Source organism: Rhinatrema bivittatum, chromosome 9 (assembly GCF_901001135.1).
Source record: "Rhinatrema bivittatum chromosome 9, aRhiBiv1.1, whole genome shotgun sequence".
Taxonomy (NCBI): Eukaryota; Metazoa; Chordata; class Amphibia; order Gymnophiona; family Rhinatrematidae; genus Rhinatrema; species Rhinatrema bivittatum.
This window is the reverse complement of record NC_042623.1, coordinates 210130053-210155494: the sequence shown is the minus strand read 5'-3', so window position 1 is coordinate 210155494 and position 25442 is coordinate 210130053. Positions and strand designations below refer to the sequence as shown.

General features: G+C 43.5%; 1 protein-coding gene across 1 annotated transcript in view; it reads left to right on the top strand.

The window, feature by feature from the left end:
* The window catches only part of WWTR1 (WW domain containing transcription regulator 1), a 162369-nt gene extending 140402 nt beyond the window's left edge, over window positions 1–21967 (top strand). The window contains exons 4-6 of the mRNA XM_029615096.1: window positions 14204–14337; window positions 16287–16399; window positions 18592–21967. Coding sequence (XP_029470956.1) covers window positions 14204–14337; window positions 16287–16399; window positions 18592–18776 — 432 coding nt within the window. The 3' untranslated portion in view covers window positions 18777–21967. The remainder of the gene's footprint in view (window positions 1–14203; window positions 14338–16286; window positions 16400–18591) is intronic.
* The last annotated feature ends 3475 nt before the right edge of the window (window positions 21968–25442 follow it).

The following is a 25442-nucleotide window of genomic DNA, read 5'->3' as shown; positions in this document are numbered from 1 at the left end:
GTAAAACTATATTAATAAATGTTTCAAAACAGCTGATGAACAGAATAACATCCAACAAAACTCATAAAAATTATTAAACATTGTCCAAATATCAATAAAATATTTCAAAACAGCAGACACATCACATAATACTCAATAATTAAAATGGCAGTCAATCAAGAAAAATAAACTTAAAATGCCACTTTTACTTACCATCTCCAGCAACTCTCCTACTCCTTTCCCTTGAAAGCACATACCAGGAGCAGCAGCTCTGTCTCTCACACACACACCCCAGTCACCTCCCTGCCCAGTCTCTGTCTCACACACACCCCAGTCACCTCCCTGCCCAGTCTCTGTCTCACACACACCCCAGTCACACCCCACACACACCCCAGTCACCCTCCCTGCCCAGTCTCTGTCTCACACACACACCAGTCACCTCCCTGCCCAGGCTCTGTCTCTCACACACACCCCAGTCACCCTCCCTGCCCAGTCTCTGTCTCACACACATCCCAGTCACCCTCCCTGCCCAGTCTCTGTCTCACACCCACCCCAGTCACCCTCCCTGCCCAGTCTCTGTCTCACACACACCCCAGTCACCCTCCCTGCCCAGGCTCTGTCTCTCACACACACCCCAGTCACCCTCCCTGCCCAGGCTCTGTTTCTCACACACACACCCCAGTCACCCTCCCTGCCCAGGCTCTGTCTCTCACACACACACCCCAGTCACCCTCCCTGCCCAGGCTCTGTCTCTCACACACACACACCCCAGTCAACCTCCCTGCCTAGTCTCTGTCTCACACACACCCCAGTCACCCTCCCTGCCCAGTCTGTCTCACACACACCCCAGTCAACCTCCCTGCCCAGGCTCTGTCTCTCACACACACCCCAGTCACCCTCCCTGCCCAGTCTCTGTCTCACACACACCCCAGTCACCTCCCTGCCCAGTCTCTGTCTCACACACACCCCAGTCACCTCCCTGCCCTGCATTTCCAGCCCGTGGCTTCAACACTGCCACTCCTCCCACCCTGATGACCCCCTTCTTCCTGCCCCACCAGCCAATCAGAGGCTTCCTCCTTCCACTGGCAGGAAGAAGGCTTCCGATTGGCCCGCGGGGGCAGGTCGAAGGGAGGAGGTTTCCCATTGGCCCACGGGGGCAGGAAGAAGGGAGGAGGTTTCCCATTGGCCCACGGGGGCAGGCAGAAGATAGGAGGTTTCCCATTTGCCCGCGGGGGCAGGAAGAAGGTAAAGGGAAGTATTACTGGGGCTGTGGGACACCGGGAGCCGCAACACACCAGCTGATTTTATTTTTTTTTCTCCCTTGGGTGCCTGCTGATGCTGCCTGCTTTTATTGGCTGCAGTGTCTTGCAAAGAAATTTGGGTGGGCCTGAATGGAAAGTGGGTGGGCCACTGCCCACCCAGGCCCACCCGTAGCTACGCCACTGCCTCCGGGAGGCGTAAATCCCCGGAGAAAGGTAAGGGGGAGGTGTAGACAGGGCCGGGCGGGTGGGTTAGGTAGAGGAAGGGAGGGGAAGGTGAGGGGAGGGCCTTGGAGGGAACGGGGGTAGGCTGCGCGGCTTGGCGCGCGCCGGCTATACAAAATCCATAGCCTTGCACGCGCCGATCCAGGTTTTTAGCAGATACGCGCGGCTCAGCGCGTATCTACTAAAATCTAGCGTACTTTTGTTTGCGCCTGGAGCGCAAACAAAAGTAGGCTATTCGCGCTCCTTTTAAAATCCGCCCCATATTGTATTAGACCTATTGTAAAGTATGTTGGGTTTGGGCTTGGCCCTCAGAAAGCCATAAATAAACCAAACTACAATTTATAATATAGTAAACCTCTCATGCCAAAACAGTACTAACTACCAGCACTCAAATAGTAAGAACCCTACCTATGAAAAGGGAACATTGCAAATATTACACCAGGCCCTAAAACACCAATACACCTCCTATTAAGAAAACAGAACAAGCCAGGCTGCTATAGATCCCCACACAGTAACAGAATACCTTACCTTGGTCATGCATCAGAACACAGAAAGACCCTCACCAAATACAGAATAAAGTAACCATAAAGTCATCTTTCTGCCCACGGGGCATGGGAATCCGGCAGGCACGTCATTATCCTAGCTATCAAGGATCTGTATTGGGACCCTTACTTTTCAATATATTTATAAATGATCTGGAAAGAAATACGACAAGAGGTAATCAAATTTGCAGATGATACAAAATTGTTCAGAGTAGTTAAATCACAAGCAGATTGTGATAAATTGCAGGAAGACCTTGTGAGACTGGAAAATTGGGCATCCAAATGGCAGATAAAATTTAATGTGGATAAGTGCAAGGTGATGCATATAGGGAAAAATAACCCATGCTATAGTTCCACAATGTTAGGTTCCATATTAGGTGCTACCACCCAAGAAAGAGATCTAGGCGTCATAGTGGATAACACATTGAAATCGTCGGTTCAGTGTGCTGCGGCAGTCAAAAAAGCAAACAGAATGTTGGGAATTATTAGAAAGGGAATGGTGAATAAAACGGAAAATGTCATAATGCCTCAGTATCGCTCCATGGTGAGACCGCACCTTGAATACTGTGTACAATTCTGGTCGCCGCATCTCAAAAAAGATATAATTGCGATGGGGAAGGTACAGAGAAGGGCAACCAAAATGATAAGAGGAATGGAATGGAACAGCTCCCCTATGAGGAAAGACTAAAGAGGGTTAGGACTTTTCAGCTTGGAGAAGAGACGGCTGAGGGGGGATATGATAGAGGTGTTTAAAATCATGAGAGGTCTAGAACGGGTAGATGTGAATCGGTTATTTACTCTTTCGGATAATAGAAAGACTAGGGGGCACTCCATGAAGTTAGCATGTGGCACATTTAAAACTAATCGGAGAAAGTTCTTTTTCACTCAACGCACAATTAAACTCTGGAATTTGTTGCCAGAGGATGTGGTTAGTGCAGTTAGTGTAGCTGGGTTTAAAAAAGGATTGGATAAGTTCTTGGAGGAGAAGTCCATTACCTGCTATTAATTAAGTTGACTTAGAAAATAGCCACAGCTATTACTAGCAACGGTAACATGGAATAAACTTAATTTTTGGGTACTTGCCAGGTTCTTATGGCCTGGATTGGCCACTGTTGGAAACAGGATGCTGGGCTTGTTGGACCCTTGGTCTGACCCAGTATGGCATGTTATGTTCTTATCCGCGTCTTGAATGTGGATGCAGGGTGAGGCAAGCCACCGCAGGGTTTTGGGTTTTGTTTTTTTTTGGGGGGGGGAGAGGGGCAATTGCTGCCATCTTTAAATTTTTCCACCCGAAGCAGTCGCCTCACTCTGCCTAATGATGGAACTGCCCCTGGTGGGACCAACTATCATGGAGCAGAAAAGAGAAGAGCATGGAACTCCCACTGTTAATTCTCTTCTTAAGTAGAATCAAAAGTTAACAAGCAAGTTGCAGATGATCCCTTTTTAACTGGATTTTCTGACTAGCTTTTGAGAGTCTCATCAGGTCAACTCTTGATTTCAATTTTGCTCACCTTTTTTTTTTTTATTTGTTCCATAGGAGGGGGGAAAAATGTGAAAACAGTTGGTCTCCTTCTGCATGGCCTGTAAGGGCCCGCTTGAAAGCAGCCGTTGTTTGAGCACGAGTGCCCACTGTAAATCTGGGGCCTGACTGTGACCTAAGTGGCCGCTGCTAGAGGTGCCAGAGTGACTGCTGTCCTAAGTATGGAAGCAGAGATTAACAGCAGCACATGGGCCACCACAGCAAGATATTTCTGACCGACCTTCCAGGAAGTGGTCGGTGATTCATTAGAAATCTCCAGTGCTGGGGCAAAAAGCAGTTTACATAAATAATTCGGCAGGCTGCAGATACTTTTTGTAACCTCTTGAGTTTTGATCAGTTTGTGTAAACTAGCTCTGAAGAAAGGTTTAGGGTGTTCCTTGTAGATTTAAGGTTCTGTCCTGAGTATTTTTTTCCCCACTCTTCCCAGCTTCTGCTTTTCATGTGTTTATAGTCTGGCTTTTTCACCTGGATTGCATATTGATATTCTCCAGGGGCTTCCATACCTCAGATGAAGTTTTTCAGTAATGTTTGGGTTATTTTTTTTCTGGGGCTTCAGATACATTAGATGGACACTGGCGCTGAACATGCTTGACACTCAAGCAAACTGTAATGCTGGAGATTAGGAGGGACATTGTATGCATACAAGCCTGTGTGTCTGAGTGCCTCCAAAAGGATGATAAAGGTAAGCTAGAGGCGGTCCAGAGAGAGGCAAACAAAATAGTGCAAAGTCTGCATCAAAAGTCACCAGAGATGAGATTTAAGGAACTAAATATATATCCTAGAGGAAAAATGGGGGGGTGGGTGATAGAGGCATTCAGTTACCTGACCGGTATGAATAATGTAAATTGAATGGAAAGGAAGTTGTCAGGATGTGAAGTTTCAAGGAGCAATGTTGTGGAATGCCTCCCAGAACCGGTGGGGAGAGCTAAAATGGTAACAGATTTCAAGAGGCTGCAAGATAAACACAGAGGATGCCTGCTTGCAGAAAGTGAAGGTAAGGGTTATAAAAAGCATGACCTAGTTGGCACTACAGGCCGTGAGGCTGGGAGTGGGGATAGCCTAGTGGTAACCCGCATGGAGTGGCAGTTAAAGACCTAACAACTTATGCAAGGGAACAGCTGCATCGGGCTTTGAAGAAGAATTGGGATAACCTGCACGGTTAAAACCCAAATTCACTGAGCATGGGAAGGCTGGAGGTTTAGGATATTCGCATCAGTAGTTTTGGTGGCTGTGTGGATCAAAAGAAAACTTGGAAATAAGACACGGAAGGGGATGTGAGTGTTGGATTTCATGTTAGTTGTGTAAGAATCGTTGGAAAATGATAAGGTTTTTCGATGGCATACCAGTGGAGGGAAAAGCATTGGAAGATGGTGGTGGGATGCAAAGGGGAATTTATAGGCTTATCTATCTCAAGTGGAAGAATCTCAATTGGAAAGACTGGATGGGACAATTTGGTCGTCTTCTGCCATCATTTACGATGTTGTAATGAATATGTCTGGGTGAGGCCCCAAGGAGTTTTGCTGTGTACAAATAAGGGGGAAGGACTTGCGTGAATTCCTTTAATGATAGTAACTCCTTATCCTGCAGGTTATTTGCTGCACAAAATGGTCTTTCAGTTGCCTGGTTCAGAAAACTAGATTTACAACTAAACCTGGGTCTCCCACTTTGCCGCTGCACTGTAGCACTTTTAAAAATATTTATTTTAGCAGGAAGTAATTCTTATGCTTTGCAAACCTTTGTTACACCATTGTGGCCCAAGGGGCATCAGGTGGCTGGGTGTTCACCTCCGGATCATACAGGTTCCCAGTCCCAGCCAGAGGCCAAAAAGGGATTTGCCCTCTGCACCACAGACCTTGTGTTTGGTTCACATTCATTGTACAGGAGGTGACATCCTCTTCATTCTTGAAAACCTTTTTCCTTTAAATGAAATGTCACTATCTGTGGACGGATGGGCAGCCCAGGGGACCAACGATAATTTAAAAAACAAAAAAAAAATATCAGCCAAAATTAAACGCAGTAATAAACCACACCGCCCATCACAAATTAACATCAGTACCATTAAAACCATGCTCGCCGGCCAGGCTCCTGTTCCGCAGGGATACTGCAGAGGCGGCATTCACAGTATCCGGTGGTGGTGCTGTGGAGGGGAATGGAATCTCGGCCATTACTCAACGGCCGCACTTAGAAGCCAGACTTGAGGTTCATGTTAGCCAGCTTTTAGAGGAAGCCACAGTTTTTGTGGCCTCTGGTCAAAGACTATAGCCATAGCTGGGCTGGGTTGGGAGGGAATATTAAATTGGGAGCAGGGAGCCCTCTGGATTGCTGCAAATGGAGATTCATGGTGCTGCAGTACAATGGAGGATGCTTCCGATTTGAGCTGGAAGCCCAGAGTAAGCGGTAGGAAACTGTCAAGCAAAAGAACCCAAGAATTTCCACATAGAACTAATGGAATCTGCTTTCCATACATTTACGTGGATCGAAAAAAAAAAAAAAAGCCACGCTTGACAGGATTCCCTCCAGCCCCCTGACATGTACTCAGCATTAGGGCAGGATCAAGCGCTAAACACATGAGTTGTTAGGGACGTACATGTATGTCATTCTCGGGAGCTGCCTTCTCTTCTGGAAAGTAGGCTTAAAAGTTTAGTGGTTGTTTGCAAGCACCCAGAAATTGTGCTAAGTGAGGCCAAGACAGACTCCTATCCTGCTGCTTCAGTTGGCTGAGAGGCTGCTTAATTCCCTGAACTGACTAGGGTTACAGTAGTTCATCTGGAAAAAATATAGGCTCACTGGAATCCCAGCTGCTTCTCAACTTGAAATAGAGAGCATGAAGCTAGTTTGGGCTTGTGCAGCACTGGCAGCGTGACTAAATACTTTTCCCTTCTGAAGGAGAGGAGATGGAAAATATTGGGGAAAAGTAGTATTAGTAAGAAGAAACTGCTAGAAAGTGACTAAAATAGTGTCTCACTTTATTCATCCACTGTGCATATAACTAGCCACCTTTAACCATAAGTTGAACCTTGTATCGAAGCTATGAAGAGATTATACTGAAACTTAAAGCTGCAGAATCAACTCTCTGTCTCTCTCGCTCTTAGATATATATTAGAAACAGGGTGTTGCCAAATTAGTAGGTGTACAACTTTTATTGCAACCAAATAAGTTTAAAACCAAGAGAAATAACCTTTGTAAGAACTAAAAAGAAAGGGGGATATATGATTAACAGCAAAAGTAGAAGTAGGAAAGGCAAGGACTAGGAAGATGTTGATATTTTAAGTATTTTAGCTTGCACTTTTGTTCTGAAGGAGAAATTTCACACGCATTTCTCAGCACTTAGTGCAGGGGTCAGGAACCTTTTTGGCTGAGAGAGCCATAAACGCCACATATTTTAAAATGTAATTCCATGAGAGCCATACAATATGTTTAAAACTAAATACAAGTAAATGTGTGCATTTTATGTAAGATCACACTTTTAAAGTACAATAAGTCTCTGAAAATATTACACCAGGCCTTAAGACACCAATACATCTCCTATTAGGAAAACGGACCAAGTCAGGCTGCTATAGAGTCCTACACAGAAACTACACGCCAGCAGAAAACCTCACCTGAATCACGTGCTGTCCCTCACCTAACATAGAATAAAGAGACCAAAACGCATAACAAGAAGCATGCAGACAAAAACTGAATTGGAAACTGCAACAAGCCAGAGTCTCTGTATGCAGTGTAACAAAGGAAAAAAGAAACATCACACATCCTTATAAAACAAATCAAGAAATATAAAATCATCAGCAGTAAAACTGTACTAACAAAAAGAACATATTTCGAAACAGCTGATGAGTGGAATATCCAATAATTAAAAACTCATATAAAACATTTCCAGATACCAACAAAATATTTCAAAATAGCAGACACAAAGATCCAGTAATGAAAAATAATAAGGATACAAAAATTTTTTTTGCTCTGCATACCTGGGAACGTTTGATATCCAGGTGTCCTGAGATTGTTCTGAATTAGCAGGAGGTGGGGTGGTTTGCTTGGAACTTTCTCCTCTCTCAGTCACATACCAGCGCTCTCTCTCACACTGGCTCTCAATGACACACCTATACACACATGCTCTCAGTCACTCACATATACAAATGTTTTTTCTCTCTCACTTATATAGGCTCTTAATTACACATTTACACACATGCTGTCTATCTTTTCACGCTTACACACACACAGGCTTTCAATCACATAAATACATGCTGTCTTTTTCTCTCACACACAGACTCTCATTCACATGCTTACAAACATGTCCTCTCTTTCTCTCATTTACACACAGGCTCTCAATCACATACTCACATGCTCCCTCACCTAAATCAGCTCTCAATCACACACATACACACATGGTCTCTCTCTCTCATTTAAACACAGGCTCTCAATCACATACTCACATGCTCCCTCACCTAAATCAGCTCTCAATCACACATACACACATGGTCTCTCTCTCTCATTTAAACACAGGCTCTCAATCACATACTCACATGCTCCCTCACCTAAATCAGCTCTCAATCACACAGACACACATGGTCTCTCTCTCTCATTTAAACACAGGCTCTCAATCACATACTCACATGCTCCATCACCTAAACCAGCTGTCAGACACAGACACTCATGATCTCTCTCTTACTTATACACACAGGCTCTTAATCATACATACACATGATCTCTCTCACACACAAAGGATCTCAATCATACACACATACTCTTTCAAACAAACAGGTTTTCAATTACAAACTTACTCATGCAGGTTCCCAATGGTAAACTTACATTCATGCTCTCTCTCTCACAGGCAGGATCTCAATCACAGACATACTCTCTTTCACATATACAGGCTCTCAATCATTCACATACATGCAATCTCTCACTCACACACACAGGATCTCAAACACACATGCTTGCTCGCTCATTCATTCACTCTCTCTCTCCCCCCCCGGGAACTCGCGGCAGCAGCAGCCACCTCCCAACGCTAACCTCCTTCATTTTCAGCCCTCGCGGAGGCGAAGGCGGAGTCCCATCGGCCGCGGTTGAAGATTTTCATTTTCCTCCGAGCCGCGCTGCAGTCTTCTTCCCGTCGGAAGAAGACTGCAGCGCGGTGACTGCATCGGGTGCCTGCGCGAGAAGACCCGCGCAGGCACCCGATGCTCTCCACTTCCTCTTCCGGGCCGCGGGAAGAAGAGAGCACGCCGGTGCTCTCTTCTTCCCGCGGCCCGGAAGAGGAAGTGGAGAGCATCGGGTGCCTGCGCGAGAAGACCCGCGCAGGCACCCGATGACTCCAGCGCTGGCACCCGGCTGACACCCGATGACTCCCGCGCAGGCACCCGGATGACTCCAGTCGGCGTGCTCTCTTCTCCTCCCCCCCGCGGCCCGGAAGAGGAAGTGGTGAGCATCGGGTGCCTGCGCGGAAGAAGAGACCACGCTAGTGTGGTCTCTTCTTCCCGCGCAGGCACCCGATGCTCTCCACTTCCTCTTCCGGGCCGCGGGGGGGGGGGGGGGGGGGGGGGGGAAGAGAGCACGCCGGTGCCGCTGACTCCAGCTGTCCTGCCGCGTTCCGCCCGGGCTGACAGCATTTTAAGCCCGGGTGGCGGAGGACCGGGGAGCAGCTGGGTCAGCGGGGAACCGCGAAGTATGGCGACACTTGTCTGCGAGCCAGATGCAGCCCTCAAAAGAGCCATATCTGGCTCGCGAGCCATGGGTTCCCGACCCCTGACTTAGTGCTTAATGGTAACAAATGCTGTTTTAGTTTAGGAAAGATATTATTGAACTCAGTCTTCAAAAAAAAAAAAAAAAAAGAACAGATTGTGTCAGAATGATGACTTCATTGTTCAGAATATGAAAACAATGGAGGAGGAACAAGTATGATGTCATCAGCAAGTGCCAGCTTTTCCATTAGAATGGAATGAGTGCACTCCTTTAAAGCACCAGGTCCACAGACTTGGTCATAGTTCAATGTGGCAGACAATGGTCTTGTACCCATTGGCCAAAGGAAGCCAGGCAACTTTTTTCATTGTTCTCTTTCTTAGAGTTAATAGAAGATTACTTTTAGCAATAATTTTTGAGGATCTAATTTTGAATATGGCCACCACTGTGTGTCTCACTTTTTTTTTTGAGTTTGTAGACATATCTTTCCTTCTGGTTTAGAGAATGTAGCACCCTATTGGCCAAACAATAAATCTGAGGGCCCTTGCCTCATAATACTACAGATGCATGAGGGAGAACCAGAGAAAAGCATGGCAGCCTTAGATATAAGCGAACCTGACACATGAAAATAAAAATACTTTAATACTGAAAAATGTAGAGAGAAGTAATATACAGCAGAAAACTTTTCAGAATGAGCAAATGCATATTGATAATTTTGAATACCTGTGGGAGCCACTGCTGATCTGAATATTGGTCTACTAAAATGTATTACCTTCTATTCAATATGAAGAGAGGCTTATCAGATCGTTCTGATGTCTGGGTGTGTTGCGGTTTGTCTGTCTGTCTTGTGTGGGTATGTGTTCCTCCCCCCCACCATCACCACCAATAACGTTTCAGCAGCTGGACCTAACACAGCCAAACTTGGTGTGGAGTTAGGTTGTCGGGGAGACTTTATTTTAGCTTTGAATCCTGAGGAGTATTGTCAGGAGGCACTGGAGGGGCACAAAGTTGAGGATTTTGCCATAGGAAATGCAGTGAGAATAGACCCGAGGCTGGAGAGAATGTTACTCTTTCTACTTGTTAATGTAATCTTTTCCCATTCTCTTTTTGAAGTTTGTTTCCAGAGATGAATATGCATATGTGTACACTAGTTATTCTATGCATTAAAATAAGGGCATCATATAAATATTATTTGCCAAGTGTCTAATGATGACCTTGGCGTATTAAAAACAATTGGCCATCTACAAGAGACGTGCGGTCGGACCCTGACTATAGTGGTTCCTTGCTCATGGAACCTCTTACCTGATGAACTTCGGGTTTTCACAGATGTCATTTTTAGAAAGGCGCAGTAAAGAGTTTGCTGTTCTCAGAAGCTTTTTCATCTGAGAAGACGATGATGGAATACTTTTTGATCTGATTATTTTATATATGATTTGCTACGATTGTTTTAATATTTGAATTCAATGTTAATGCTGGAATCCGCTTGGCATAACAATGTTGTTATTGGCAGAATATAAATAATTTTAATAAAAATAAGTAAATTGGCCATCCAAACGTTTTTCACGGCGGTTATTTGCATCAGAAAGCACAAAGCTCCTAGGGGGGGGGGGGATGGTGACAAAAGGAATCACATTCTAAAAGATTTTTAAAGAGTGAAAAAGGATTTGTACATCTTGATTTTATCTTAAAAAAAAAAAAAAAAAAGTAAAATATCCTTACTAGCAGTAAGAAGAAAAATATGGTGCAGCATGGATATTATAATTTGCTTAATTGTTATGTCTGGCTTCTAGTTGACGTCCTAGCCATTTAATTGGAAGCCCATTTGACAGATATCCTTGTCATCCTCCTCCTCCTCCTCCTCCTCTTGCTGCTTCCCGCCAACTCCCTCTTCCAAACGCCGTCAGCTGGGATGCCGAGTATTTTCAAGTACAGATGCATCGTGTTCAAGCTGTTGTTTGCCTTTCATTTCCCTTCTTTTAAGTTCCCCTAAAGAACAGCTGAAGTCTCATGGAACAAAAATGTTTGACCCAGGGGGTGGTCTCCAGCGGGCTCTGTGTGTTTGATCCATAAAAAGGCTCCGGTTCAGAATTTGTGTGAAGTCATGCGGATGGTGAAGCAAGGAAGGGCCGTTAACAGTACCCTTTCAATTTCAGCATCATATGAAATACAACGATAAGTCATTAAGCAGTTACCGGCGGATAATAAAAGCCCCACGGGCGCCAAAACCAGGAGATAAGCGTGTGACACGGCCCGGCGCACGCTGCGCGGATTTTAAAAACCGTGCAAGTACGCCCGCATCTCCTGGTACGCGCACAAATCATAGTTGGGGGGAAAATGGTGGGACATGGGCGGGGTCTAGGCGGGTCATGGGTGGGCTGCATGTAAGTATCTACGCGCACAAGCGTGCGCCGGGGTCCCCTACTGCGTAACTTTACTTCTGCTAATGACGGCATGTAAGTCATGAAACAAAAAATAGGAGGCTGGTCAGCAGGGTTTTAAAGGTTGGGGGCTAATAGAGAAAAAGGGAGGCAAGTTAGCTAGGGGATTTAAGAAGTCCTCTCCTTTACTGGGGCGAACTGGGAACTAACTGGGAAAAGAGGTAATTGAATCAGCACTTAATGCGATCGAGGCAGCATCTGCGCACATCAACACAAAGTCGTGTGCACATGTATGCGCATTTAGCCGATTTTATAAAGGGCGCACATATACGCGTGCATGTTATAAATCGCCGCATCCATGCTTGCAAGCCTGCAAACGCATTCAGGTCTTAAAATTCACCTCTTAGGGTTAGATACGAACTTTTTTTTAAGCCTTCTCACTTGCAGAATACATCCGTTCAGAAGCCTCTCTTGTGTGCAACTTACAAACCAGTTCTAGAAAACATGTTGCTCTTGTCCTCAGCTTGAATGTCATTGGGTTATTTATTCCCCGTTTGACATACTGCTCTGTTTTTAGGAAGACTTGTTAGACTAGCAGAGTTGAATGTCTTCCTAGCCCATTGCTAGCTCACCAGTCCAGAAGAGAAGACTGGCATTGTACTGGGAACAATAAATGTTAGTTACCTTTTAAGATATCTTAACTCAAAGCAAATCCATACAATGTCTACCAATCAGGCCCATACAATAAACTCTGCGGGGGAGCCGGCACTCAGAGGTGCGCACCCGCTCTCCCAACATGCACCCAGGCACCTCTCCTGGGCCCGCGCTAATAAGGAGGCGCTAGGGACACTAGCGTGTCCCTAGTGCCTCCTTATGGCAGAAGCGGCGGCTGTCAGCGGGTCTGATAGCCAATGCTTAATTTTACCGACGTCTGTTGTCGAACCCGCTGACAGCCATGGGTTTGGAACACGGACGCCGGCAAAATTGAGCGTCCGTTTTCCAGGCCACGGGCAGATATATATATATTTTTTTTTTAAGAAGATTTTTTTATTTTTGGGGCCACCGACTTAATATCACTATGATATCAAGTCGGAGGGTGTACAGAAAAGCAGTTTTTTTCTGCTTTTCTGTACACTTGCCTGGTGCCGTCTGAAATTAACTCCTGCCTTTGTTAGGAGTTAATTTCTGAGAGTAAAATGTGCGGCTGGGCCACACATTTTGCTTTCTGTATTGCGGGTGACTACCATTTGCATGTGATGAGCGCTATTAGTTTCGGGGGGTTTGGCAGCGCGTTTTCCACGCGCTGTTACCCCTTACTGTATTGTATTCTGTATTGGCCTGATGGGACAGCATAACGAAACCAGAAGGGAACAGAAAACTCACCCTACAGGCATGGGCTGGATTCTTCTGAAACTACTTTGATTGAGAATGTCAGTTGCCTGGCAGGGGTGTCATCAGGCACCCCTGAATTTCTATCACCATTAATGGCACAGAAGCTCCTGGCACTATGCTCTCTGCTGTTTTCAAGTTGTGTGCATGCAATATTATGTTCAATAAAATTGTATTGTGTGCTTAACGCAAGCTAAATGGCTTACCCTACCTTCTCAAAAATAGGTTAAGTGGCCCTGGAATATGAAAAGTAAGTGAGTAAATAAGAACGCTGCAGCCCAAGTACCTGCAGGTAGCAACTAGTAATTGAAAGTAGCCATCAACGGAGCAAGAAAAGAGTATTTAAGAGAGAGTGCAACTTAGCAACCTCTTCCCCCTCCCCAAAGGCCCAAGCACACAATGGGCTGCTTTTACTAAAGTGATTTTCCCGTTTTTGGGGTCTGTCTGTCAAGGTGTGACTGGGAGCTGTGGCAAGATTTTAATTCTCAGGAAAGTAATATTACTTTTGTAGGTTTGCTGGCCCAAGGAAGTGCTTGGCAGCACATTTACTGCATTTCCTGCTGCTCCTGGAGCTTTCCTCACACACTTTTAGTCAGTTCTGGTATTGTTTAAAGACAAATGGACATTGAACGGCCCCTGGTAAGCTGCAGTAACTGTGGAGCTGCAGGCTCATCTTCAAAGGAAAACTCCTCCTAGTGTTTGTTTTAGAAACCTCAGGCCAGCAAAGGGTGCGGGTGCAAAAGTAGTTGCGAACTTTGCACCTGCAGGGAAGCATGCAAAGTGCAAAATGCAATCCCTGTTACCCGCTCCCTCCCCATCCCTTGCTCTGTCCTGTCTTCTTTCCGTTGAAAATCCAGGCACTTTTTGAAACTTGGTGGGTAGGGGAAGGCAGTTTTCAGCTGAGGGGAAGGCAGTTTTCAGCTCCAGGAATAAACCCAGAGGGCTGCTTACTTATCCAGGCTGATTTATTTGAGAATGTTTCTTTTACTGTCTACTGTCAGGCAGAATATGTGATCGTTTATTCTAAGACAAATGTTGTGCAACACTTAGAGCTCCTGGGAAATGAGGCATCTTTTAATACATGATTTAAATATGTAAAATATATAAGTGCACAATTAAGGAAATGTTTTATGTGAAATTTCTCAAGGCTAGTGCATGCAGAATTCATTTGAATTGTCCGAATAATTGAATTTCCTCCTCCTTCCCTGTGTGTTCTAGGAAGCTGCTTTGTGTAGACAGCTTCCCATGGAGTCGGAGACCATGGCTCCGGTTCAGACCGCTGTGAACGCGACCGCCATGACCCAGGACATGAGATCTGTAACAAATAACAGCTCCGATCCTTTCCTTAATAGGCAAGTTTTGCTTCCACTCGTCGTTTTCTGATCCATGTGAGCCTATTCAGTTCCCAACACCCAGCACTGGAGGATTTGCAGTCCTGCTTTTTCTATTGATGGTAAAGCGGGATAATGAGATTTTAGTGCAGTAAAGGTGGAACTCTGAAAACAAGGCGTGCCCTAGCGGATTGAAATAGTTGGGACCCATGCTTCCTCCTATTCATCTTTCTTCAAGGCTTGAGTGTTAACCCAGGATGAATAACTGTAGACTTAAAAATTCAAACATCATCTGGGCAATTAAACCGGAGGACAATCTTCTCAGCATGGGAAGTCTATCCTACAGCTTCTCTGTGAAAAAAAATATAAAACTGAAACAGAATATACAAAATACAATTAAATTGAGTAATCTGGTTTTTAGAAAAAATAAAAATGAGCCCAAATAATATAAATGACCAAAAATTCAACCAAGTAGGACCGACAAAGATTGATTGAGTTGCAGAAATGAATATTGAGGTAAAAGTACGATCTGAGTCAGTATTTAATAAGCTGGCGAGTAGAGAAGTTGCTCAGATAAAGCTACCCAGATAACTTCAGCAGAATATGCAATGGAAATTATCCGGATAAGTTTTCCTCTGAATATACTTAGATAAAGTTATCCGGGTAATTTTGACGCTCAGCAGCTTACTGAATATTGGAAATAAAAAAACCTCTCAGTTGAGAAGCAGCTGATCTCCTCCCCACCCCCAACATCTTAAAAACCTTGTGGTATGGGCCAAGCAGCGCTCCCCGCCCTGCCATCCACAGTCAAGTTTCTTAAAAATTAAATAAATGAAGTTGTAGGGACCAAGTAGCATCCATGTTTTTCTTCCCATCCCCTCCATCCCTTACTTTCAAAAGATTATATGCAAAAATCCCCGCTCTCGCCCTGCACCCGCAAAAGCATCCCAACCGCAGATCTGGAGAAGGGGCTCCTCCCACCTCCGGCTCCGCTGAATGCTAAGCGCTGTACAAGCTGACGAGCATTCGTTTATTCACTTTACTCCCGGCTGGAAAGAACAGGCTGAATGGGGCTTGGCGCGTCTCTGTCAGTGAGTTCTGAGCGGGGATTGGGGCTCTGCACCTTGGGGTGACCTTCCTGCTGTACCGGCACTTAGTATTCAAGGGAGTGGGAGGAGCTAAGAGTCTCTTCTCCTCCTGCACTACCTTGGGGACCCTTGTAGGGCTTTGGGGGAGAGGGGAGGGAATTTGTACCCACAAAATTTTGAAGGTAAGGGATGTAGGGGGGGGGGGGGGGAATCAGCACCACTCAGCCCTTATGGTTTTTAGATATTCGGGGGGAGGGGGTGTCTGTGCTACAATATTTTATGATGTTGGGGGAGTTGGGAGATGTGCAGCTAATGATTTTTGGTTTTGGTTTTGTTTTAGTTATCTGTCTAATTTTAGGATAAAAATTTTGTGAACCGAGTTAGCTGGATATCAGCACTAGCCAGATTAACCATGCCCTCAAAATGCCCCTCCATGCCACATTTTTTTCTAATCTGGCAAAATTTAAACCATGAGAGGTGCAAAATGTTCAAAGATTGGGTTTTGTCCGGCTAACTCCAGAAGTTGGCCGGACAAAGCCTCTGAATATTGACCTCTTTGTTGATATTTTGGTCATTATCTTTTTTAGTTCTGAATAGAATGTGGAAGTAATTTAAACTTCTGCTTAATACCATTGTAAGTTATTTTTCCTTTTTAGATGTCTTGGCAGCTAAGGACACAGGTCCTGCATGCTACATTAGACATGTTAACTGTGGAGGTTCACTTTTTGAGCCTCACGCCGTATCCCCGGCCTTGGTCAGGTACTGGATAATCTGAGGCCTAGTTTTTGTACAGTTGCGTTTTAGTGTTTGAAAAACCGTGCCAGAGGACTGCATCCAGTGCTCCAAATCTTCCCTGAAGCTTCCTCTTCTTTCAATTCACAGTGGGCCGTACCATTCCAGAGAACAGAGCACAGACAGCGGCCTGGGGTTAGGATGCTACAGTATACCCACCACTCCAGAAGATTTTCTCAGCAATGTGGATGAGATGGACACAGGTGGAGTAAAAAATAGAGACATGTGGCTTTAAGTCTGATAATTGAGCCAAGGAGCTACTATTGTATTTAGCATGAAGTGTAGTGTAATTTATTGTACTGATTCAGATGGTAATATATAGAGTAAAGGTGCTTATGCTGGATAATAGAATATATATATAGAGAGAGTCCTACAGTATAGATTATCTTGTTGTTTTGCACAGGGAAGCAATTAAAACATTAGTAGGGACCTTGGTATTCAGGTTTTAGTTTATTTTGCCAGGGAATTTATTAGAGTATATTAAAACTAACCAAATGGCAGAAAAAATTGGTGGAAAATTGACCCCTTCTGCCTGCCCCACCAATGCTTTTCTCCTGTTTTTGTTGATTTTAATAAACATGGATAAATTCCCAGGGTAAATAAAATGAAGGTCTCTCCTCAACATTTTTTAAAATCAAACTTTATTGGTATGTGTCGGAAAACACAAATAATGTAGTCTCTTAATACCGCATGTTTTCCAATGCTGGTGACAGAACAAATGATCAGAGCAGTTGTCCACAGTATTAAGCCAGCACAGTGTTTAAAACCGTATAAGATGACTTCTAACTTCTGTTCATAATAAAATTCTTCATGACGCATGATGCACCAGAGTAGGCCCATAAAATGTATCTCGCCCTAGGTATTGCTTTTATTTTATTTTAATTAATGCAGAACAGGTATACAGTATTTCTACAAAGCTAAAATCTGTATGAATGGATGGAGCACCAGTTTGTTCAGTAATGTTCCATAGTAAAACATATGTTAATGGTAATACATGTTGCCTACCTTTTATCTGAAAAATAACTGCTAAAATATATACAGTTACAAATCTTTTTTGTAAGACTATTTTCTGGCTAGTATCATACATGATACATATGTGTAAAGCTTACATTTAGGATGTGAAGATGGTGATAGTGGTGGAGGAGCAGTGCCAGCTGCATAGAGGTGATGTCCAAATCCTCAACTGGCAGTATCGGTAGGCAGGCTGAGCAGGAGGATGTGGGATGAGATATTGAAGGATTGTGCATGGAGAGAGGACAGGAAGCAGCATTGATGCGCTAGCGATATCTTATTGAAGGGCTCTCTTGCCATTTCTGCTCCACTTGATATAGCAGCCATCAGTTTTCAGGATTGCCCGAGAGCCCTTGGGAGTCCCCACTGGTTCATCAAGGGGAAGTGGAGAGTTAGGCCAGAGACCAAAGAGGAGTGATCAGAGAGATGGGGGGACTAAGCTAGATGAGAATTATTGGAGAAGTTAATTGAAGGCTCGTGGTCAACATGCCTTTGTGGTTAACTCTGTTGGAAGCAGCTGAAATATCATCCTGGCTCCTGGCTCCTCACAGGTGACAGAAAATGATGCTCGGCAGCAAGGAACTAGTTTGAGATGGAGAAATAGTTAGGTTTATTCAGCATCTGAGCCAGAACCCAGCTTTAAGTGTGTCTGAAATGCGATTAATTAAAAATTAAGAGGTGCATTGATAGTAAATGGCTTTATCCAGGATCTTGTTACGTCCTAGCTGATTGAAGGGAACGATACAGTTGCTAGGTTCTAAGGAAGATTTTGTGAGATACGGAAGAGAGACACAGCAAAAGAGGGGGCAGTAAGAGTCACAAGAAGATAGGCGTGGTGATGGAATTGGAAGAGCAGATGAGAAAGTCTCGCACGGATAGAAAACAAGAGAGATGCAATAGGAGGAGGAGTCTTAAAAAAAAAAAAAAAAAAGGAACAGAATAGGAAGGTTGGGGATTTTGCCCAGCAAGAAGGAAGCTAAAGCACCAGACAGGCTCTCCATAGAACAGGTCATGAGAGGACCAGGGTAAATGTGATTATGTTAGAAAGGTCAGCACCAGTATTACGGATGATGATAGGGTGCCGGTGGGATCGGATGCACCCGATAAGAGAAACAGGAGCAGTATGTGATGGAGAAAGAGACTAGAAAGTAGAACAATTAACAAACTAAGAGGAATGCAGACATTTAGCGCCAGATAGAAAAAAAATGGGACTCGGGGCGGAAAGATGCTACCTAGGCAGCTAGTAGGCAAGAGTTAGTGGACGTAAGAAAGTAAGCAGCAACATTCATGAACCATTTGGCGCGTGACCACAGGGGGCTGAGGGGGGATGAGGGCAGAGATCACGTGAGGGAAGTAACTGTTGCTATGTCGCATTCTCTTTCAGGGGAGACTGTAGCACAGCCAGCCATCAACATGAATCCCCCGCCCAGCCGTTTTCCCGACTTCCTCGACTCTCTCCCAGGGACGAATGTTGACCTGGGAACCCTGGAGTCCGAAGACCTGATCCCTATTCTCAACGACGTGGAGTCAGTACTGAATAAAAACGAGCCCTTCCTCACCTGGCTGTAACAGGTGCTCGTGCCACTCCAGTTCCGGCCTCCAGAATCCCAACATTTCCTGTCCATCATCTTAACGGAGGCAGAGCATCTGAGAACGCAAGACAACCAATCTGCTGCCTTAATGACTCTTGATATATTACAATTTTATAGTAATTTTCCTCTTTGGCTGGATCTCCGTGATCACTTAAATATATATATATATAAAATATACGCATATATATATATATATATATTTTTTTTTTTTTTTTTTTTTGTTAACTTTCCGGATAACTACTTCTACATGCTTGAGACCTGTGTGTCTTTTGCAGCCTGTGTAGAAATCCAGATAATGCTTCACTTTCTTTATCCATGAAACTAAGCACATGGTTATTGGTTAACGTAATGAGCCAGTGAGACCAGCCCAGTGCTTTGGCATGTGAAGGGCAGCTTGGTTCTGAGGACTTGCACAGAATCCATGTGATTGGTGCAGTCCGGCAACTATATTTATGGCAATAGTACCAAACGCTCTTCTACCTATTTAACTTGAGCTTTAAAAAATCTTTATAATATTAATACAGTTGTGTTGTATAGGGAGTAAAAAAAACCAATTTTAAATTCAACTTTGCCCATAATATTGTTTAGTTTTATACATTTGCACATGCACAAGCAGTACTATTGTAGATTTATTTTTGTTCAGTATATTACTGTATGGCTTATGATAAGAAATACTTCCAAATTGAAAGTCGCAAAATGTTGAGTAACAGCAAAGGAACAATTACACACTACAGACCAGATTGGTACTAGCTACCATGGTTTCTATGAACAATGTGATTACTTTTTTTTTTTTTTTTTTTTAATGCATTTTATTTTACATATTGATGTTTTTATTTTATGAAGCACTATAATTTTGTAACTAATTTCAATGAACAAACCAAATTTTGTTGCTACATGCAAGAGTTATAGCCTACCTGATGTTTGCAGAAATGCATTTGACATATGAGGGCTAAAAAGTTTGGGTCGGCTTACAAGCATGAAAAGTGAAGCAAAATGATGTTGGATAGTGTTGTTGGTTTTTTTTAATAGCATAGCTTTGACTGACAGAATAATGGGAACGTTTCAGAAAACCTAGTAAGTGGAAGCCGAGGCCTGCTTTAGCAATCGATGAATCTTCGATTAATTGCTGGTGTTGCTTGCAAATGTTAGCAGTCTTCTCTCTCTAGATCCTGATTCACCAGCTGCAGTATGCTTGCCATGGCCGGCTGATACCGCTGGGGGTGGAGGAAGCAGTGTGGCATCCCTTGGTATATACCGACCAGTTATGTAGTCTATAATGACTCCTTTATCCTAGGTGTGGGTCTGAGAAAGCATCAAAGGCACCAAGCAAGTAGGTCCTCTGAAATGCTAATGAAGTCCTTAAACTCTTAAGTGTTTTTGAACACATGCTATTTATAATCAGAAACTAGTTTAAGCATTTTTATTTGCATTCTTGAGAAGACTAATATTTTTTTTTTTGTTTGTGAGAGGCATTATTAATCCGTCTCTAAGCTTTTACCTGTTTGTTAATAACAGGCAAGGGACTTTGCACTCTGTGTGGGTGTATGTTTGTCAGGGGTCTGATAGCAAAATCCAGCAGAGCGCACCAGGACTGCGGACGGTGAAGAATTTCTTTTGTCGTGTTAGAAGGCAGGTGAAAGGGTCAGAGAGGAAGTTGGGGAAAGGAGCTGATATTTCTAGACTTTTTCGAGCATACAATAGACGTGTAGTGGCGTTTGAGATTGCTGCGGGGGGGTGCGGGAGGGACATTGATCAGCAGTTTGGAGAGAGCTACCGGGTTTGGTGTGTCAGTGTTATTGGGAACTTGTCTATATGAATTTCTTTCTCTGTTCGAGCACCTCCCTTTATTGGTGTGGAAGCTGCACAATAAATTAAGCAAGATAAAGAAGTGAAGTCATCCTATTCCTACAATAATAAAAACGGCGTTTACAGGAAGGAGACCTTTTTTTTTTTTTTACACTGTGGATATTTTTGGTTGTATTCTCGTTGGTAAATTTGGTGACTGTGGAGCAATCTGGTTATTCTTTTATCGAAATAGATGGGTACCAGTGTGCAGAGTATTTTCTGAACCAGCAGGGGGACTAAGCAAAGGGGGAGCTCTACTGTCTATGACAACCTCAGTTTCAGCTGTTGTCAGGTTATCACCTTGACTGTCCCCAGTGGTACTGCTGTGTAGTTACAGGCTATCATCAAGAGTCTGCATAGGAAGTTGGATTCTATCTAGGGTGACCATATAACTTCATGGCAAGAGGAATAAGGGGAGCAGTTTTGGTTTTAGCGCATTGTACGCAGGAAAGACAGGCAGTCCTGTTGTTTTTAGGAAACTCCCTACCAGCAACGGGGTATAATCAGGACCGATTCAGTCTGGCCCCAGGCTACTGAAGTAAACTTCCTTTCAATAGTTCACTATACTAGCTGGGTCTTATAAAGCAGTAGATGGAGTTTAGAACATTTAGTTTTGAGCTTTTTACTAATAAAGGATATTTTTAATTACATTTTCTAGTGATAGTTTTAAGATTATGTAGCGTGCATTTGCCACTTAAAATAAATCCATATGTGGTTTTCATAAAGGTTGCAAAGTAATATATACACATTGCTTAAACTGTAAATGAAGGGTCAGAATGCATAGTTCTACCTAGTAACTAGTTAGATACTCTGTAATTCTGTGTATGGGCTCTTTTAATGCATTTTAGAGGTAAGTCCTCTTAGCAATATCCCCTGCTATAACTTAGTCCTGGCGTTAGCGAAATAGATCAGAGATCAAGGGCCAACCCAGTGGCTCATCGTGAATTGCTGTGCACTGCCATGTGGAGCGCTCGGGTTTGATTCCCACACCAGGCTTCTGCCCCCTGGGGACAGCCACGGAGGCAGCGTTCACAGCCCCTGGGGGAAGGGAGTCTTGGCTGTCGCTCAGTAGTGACACCTAGTGGCCAGGCTTCAGGTACCTGTTAGCTGGATTTGAAAGGAAAGCACGGTTTGGGCTGAGCACTCTCTCTGCAGTGACTGAGCTGAGGTGGGGGGTGGAGATATGAAATAGAGGTAAAACTCCCGGTACATACAGATGAAGGCTTATGGTGCCATAGCCAAAAAAAAAAAAGCCAGTTCTGACTGAGCTGGAAACCCAAAGAAGCAAAAAAAAAAAAAATAAAAAAAAAAAATGCTAAGGGATCAGGAATGATGATTAAGTATTCTGACTGGGTACTTAAGAAAAAGGAGGATGAATGCTCCCTACTTCCCCCCCCCTGAAAGTTAAGCATTTGTTTCATGTGGCTGTGATTGCACAACCCCTGCAAAATTAAACTGAGGGCAAACCGTTGGTAATTTTATGAAGCAGCCAACAAAATACGAGGCAATGTCTGCGGCATCTCCAAACTCACCATAAGGATTCCTTCCTCTGTTCCCCGTAACTCATTTTTTGTCTACCAAGTCAGTCTCGTGGGTGACTACAAACACATGCGCCCACACCAAAATAAATAAATAAATAAATAAATAAAGCCTCCCTTTAAATCTCTTCTAATTTTGCAGCTCATTCACAGGTCATTCATCAAAATGCTTTATGGTGTTAACACACGGCAATAATTGCGGTACCGCATGGCGCAAATGCAAATTTTTGAAAGGAGCGGGATCGGGGAGGGGTTTGGCAGGGATTCATGAGAATGAGGGGCATTATCGCACTGTGCGATAGCATAGGAACGCTATCACACGTTTTTAACACCGGAAATAATTCCCCTTTTTTCCTGGCTTTGAGCTGTGCGATATGCCCGAAATGGCTGTAACGCGTTTTGCGAACCACCATTTCTGGACTTGGAGAGGGGAGGGAGGAGAAGAGAGAGAAAGCCTCTATGGAGGCCTTCACAGTATTCAACTATTTATGTCACTATGTTGGTGAGGTTTGGTGGTGGTTTTGGGGCCAGTTTTACATGCAGAGTGAGACGTACGAACAGCACAGTACACCTTGGTGAAGATTTGACGTCATTTGGAGCCCATCAAGCTAGGGCGAGAGAACATTGTAGAAATCTCATCTTTGTGTGACTCCTCAATCCAAATGACGTCAAATCTTCACCGAGGTGTACTGTGCTGTTCGTACGTCTCACTCTGCATGCAAAACTGGCCCCCAAACCCTAAACCACCACCAAAACCTCACCTCAAGTTATCAGCTGGCCGAGCTGTAGTGATATAGTTGACTACTATGAAGGCCTTATAAAAAGTCTTGCTCTCATTCTCTCGCTCTCGTTCTCTCCCTCCCCAACATAAGAAAATGTCTGTCTGGGCGCTTCGCAAGCTGCGAAGTGAAAATCTCGTGGGTGCAATAAATTTAATGTGCATTGTGCTAAAATACCTATGCAAAGGGCTAAAATAGCACAAGATGCGGTAACTCTAAAAGTATAACCACGCCCCTTTTCCTTATGGGCGTTATTCATGTGAAATTTATATCATTTCGATTAATCTAGGCCTAAGATTGATGTCACAAGTGTGTGCAGTTGGAAACGTGACAAATTCTCCTGAAACAATACATTTTTTAAATCTTATTTCACTGCATTTAAGGATGCAAAATACTATTTTTGTTTTACTGAACTGACACTATTTATGTATAATATGCAATACCTGAAGTGAGGTTTCAGGGCTATTGTCAAGTTACCAATTTCTATACGTGGATATTGATGGTGGTGCCAACGGAATGTTACTAAATACAACATCTAGTCTGATAACACTAAGAATGTAATCATTTTTTTGTGTGGGGGAGGAAAGCTATGAAAACCGTTTTTTTTTTCTATGTATGTTATTTTAAACTAGTGAAATGGATGATCAAATAACTATTTGTTTTCTAATGTACTACATCCACTGATGCATTAGTAGTTCAACGTATTTTTTTAATTATTTACTTCATTTAGTTATGTTACATGACATATGCGTGAGAGTTATGTTTTTGATTTAGAATATTCTGCATACAGGATGTGTGCAGTTAATCGACCAGATCAAACTATTGTAAGCACAGTTTGGTTCTGGTTTTATGTCTTTTGATCTTGTACCAGAACAATAAATATAATTTGAAATCCAGGGGCTTTTTAATCTTATTTTTGCATTATTTTAGCCACATTTTATTTATTTTTGGTGCAGAAAGCTTTGATTATAGCTAACTCAAGCATGGGTTTGGGCTCTCACCTGATCTTGCCTAGGCACCTCGGGCCTAATGCATCTTTTACCATCCAAGGCTACCGGTTCACCAAAGACGTATGACAGAATTACTGTGGGTCAAATCAAGACTGCAAACCCCAAAGCGACAATAGAACACTTCCTCCTGCTCCTGGCAGTCTTTGCCAGGCACATCTATAGTTGCGTGTGCAAACATCTGGACAACGTGCGCCTTCGGTCATGTGAATGTGTAAATATGCTGTGGTGAACAGGAATGCAATTAAAAAGGAAATATTTCCCATCATGATTAGTTGAATTCCTCTTTCTCATTCTTCCCTCCGACCCTTGGAGGTGGGTTTTTTTTTCCCCTTCCTTACCTGCTCTTGTCTCCTTCCACTACTTGCATAATGTATGTGAGCTGAGGGCTCATTTCTAGTAGAACATTTATTCTACTTTTTATCAAACGCTTACCTTCTGAGATGGCGTGAGCCTTTACGGAGAGAGGGAGTCAGCTCTCTAAGCTATAATTCATTTATTAAAGGAGAGGTAGTTTTGTTTTGTTTTTGGGGGAGGGGGGGTTATTTATCAATTTTTCAATTTATACAACAAGCATCCACTTGCTTGGAAATCTACAGGACAGAAAAACAAATTATTAACAAAGACATAGACAAGTATTCATTCTATCATAATACTGTACTTATAGAGAAATAAAAGAAATATGGGGGAGAGCCCTAAGAATTAGAGTGTTGCTATCACCATAAGAAAAGGAAAATAAGAAACAACGGGAGAGAAAGGAGATCCAGCACTTATTACTTAATACCAAGCCTACAGTGGGTACTTCAAGTATGAGAGTCTAGGAATACCCTTAATTGAGGAGGATAAAAAAACACATAATTATGGTCTTGAAATCTGTTACAGCATTTACAAGGGTATCGAAGTTGAAATTGCGCTCCCTTTTGATTTGCTTCTGGACGCCTGTTGAGAAAAGATTTTCTCCTGGATTGTGTACTTCTCGTAAGGTCTGGATAGCACCAGACCTTGTGGCCAAAAAATAAAGTGTGCCCATTTCGAAAGAAATGCCTAAATATATTATTTCTGTCCAACATAAATGCAAAGGATACTAAAAGGGGTCTCCTTCTCCTGTGACATCTCCAGCAATTCGGTAACATCTAAGGACAATGCAGGTTCCTCTACCGCTTCACGACTGTCCTCTGCTTGCGGCAAATACACTTTAGTTACAATTGGTTTGGCAGCATCTGGAATTTTCAATATCTGAGATACATATATTCTGAAAAGTTCCATTGGGGAAATTGTACTTATGACCGGAAAATTCAAAAATCTCAGATTATGTGCCCTTAAACTGTTTTCAATGTTCTCAAGCCTTTTATTATTAGCCATTTCTCCTTGTATCATATTCATTTGAACTTTTTCAACTTCCTTCATTCGAACTTCCAATGCCTCTATTTTGGTGTTCTGTTGGGAAATCCCATTTGCATTTAATAGGACTTGG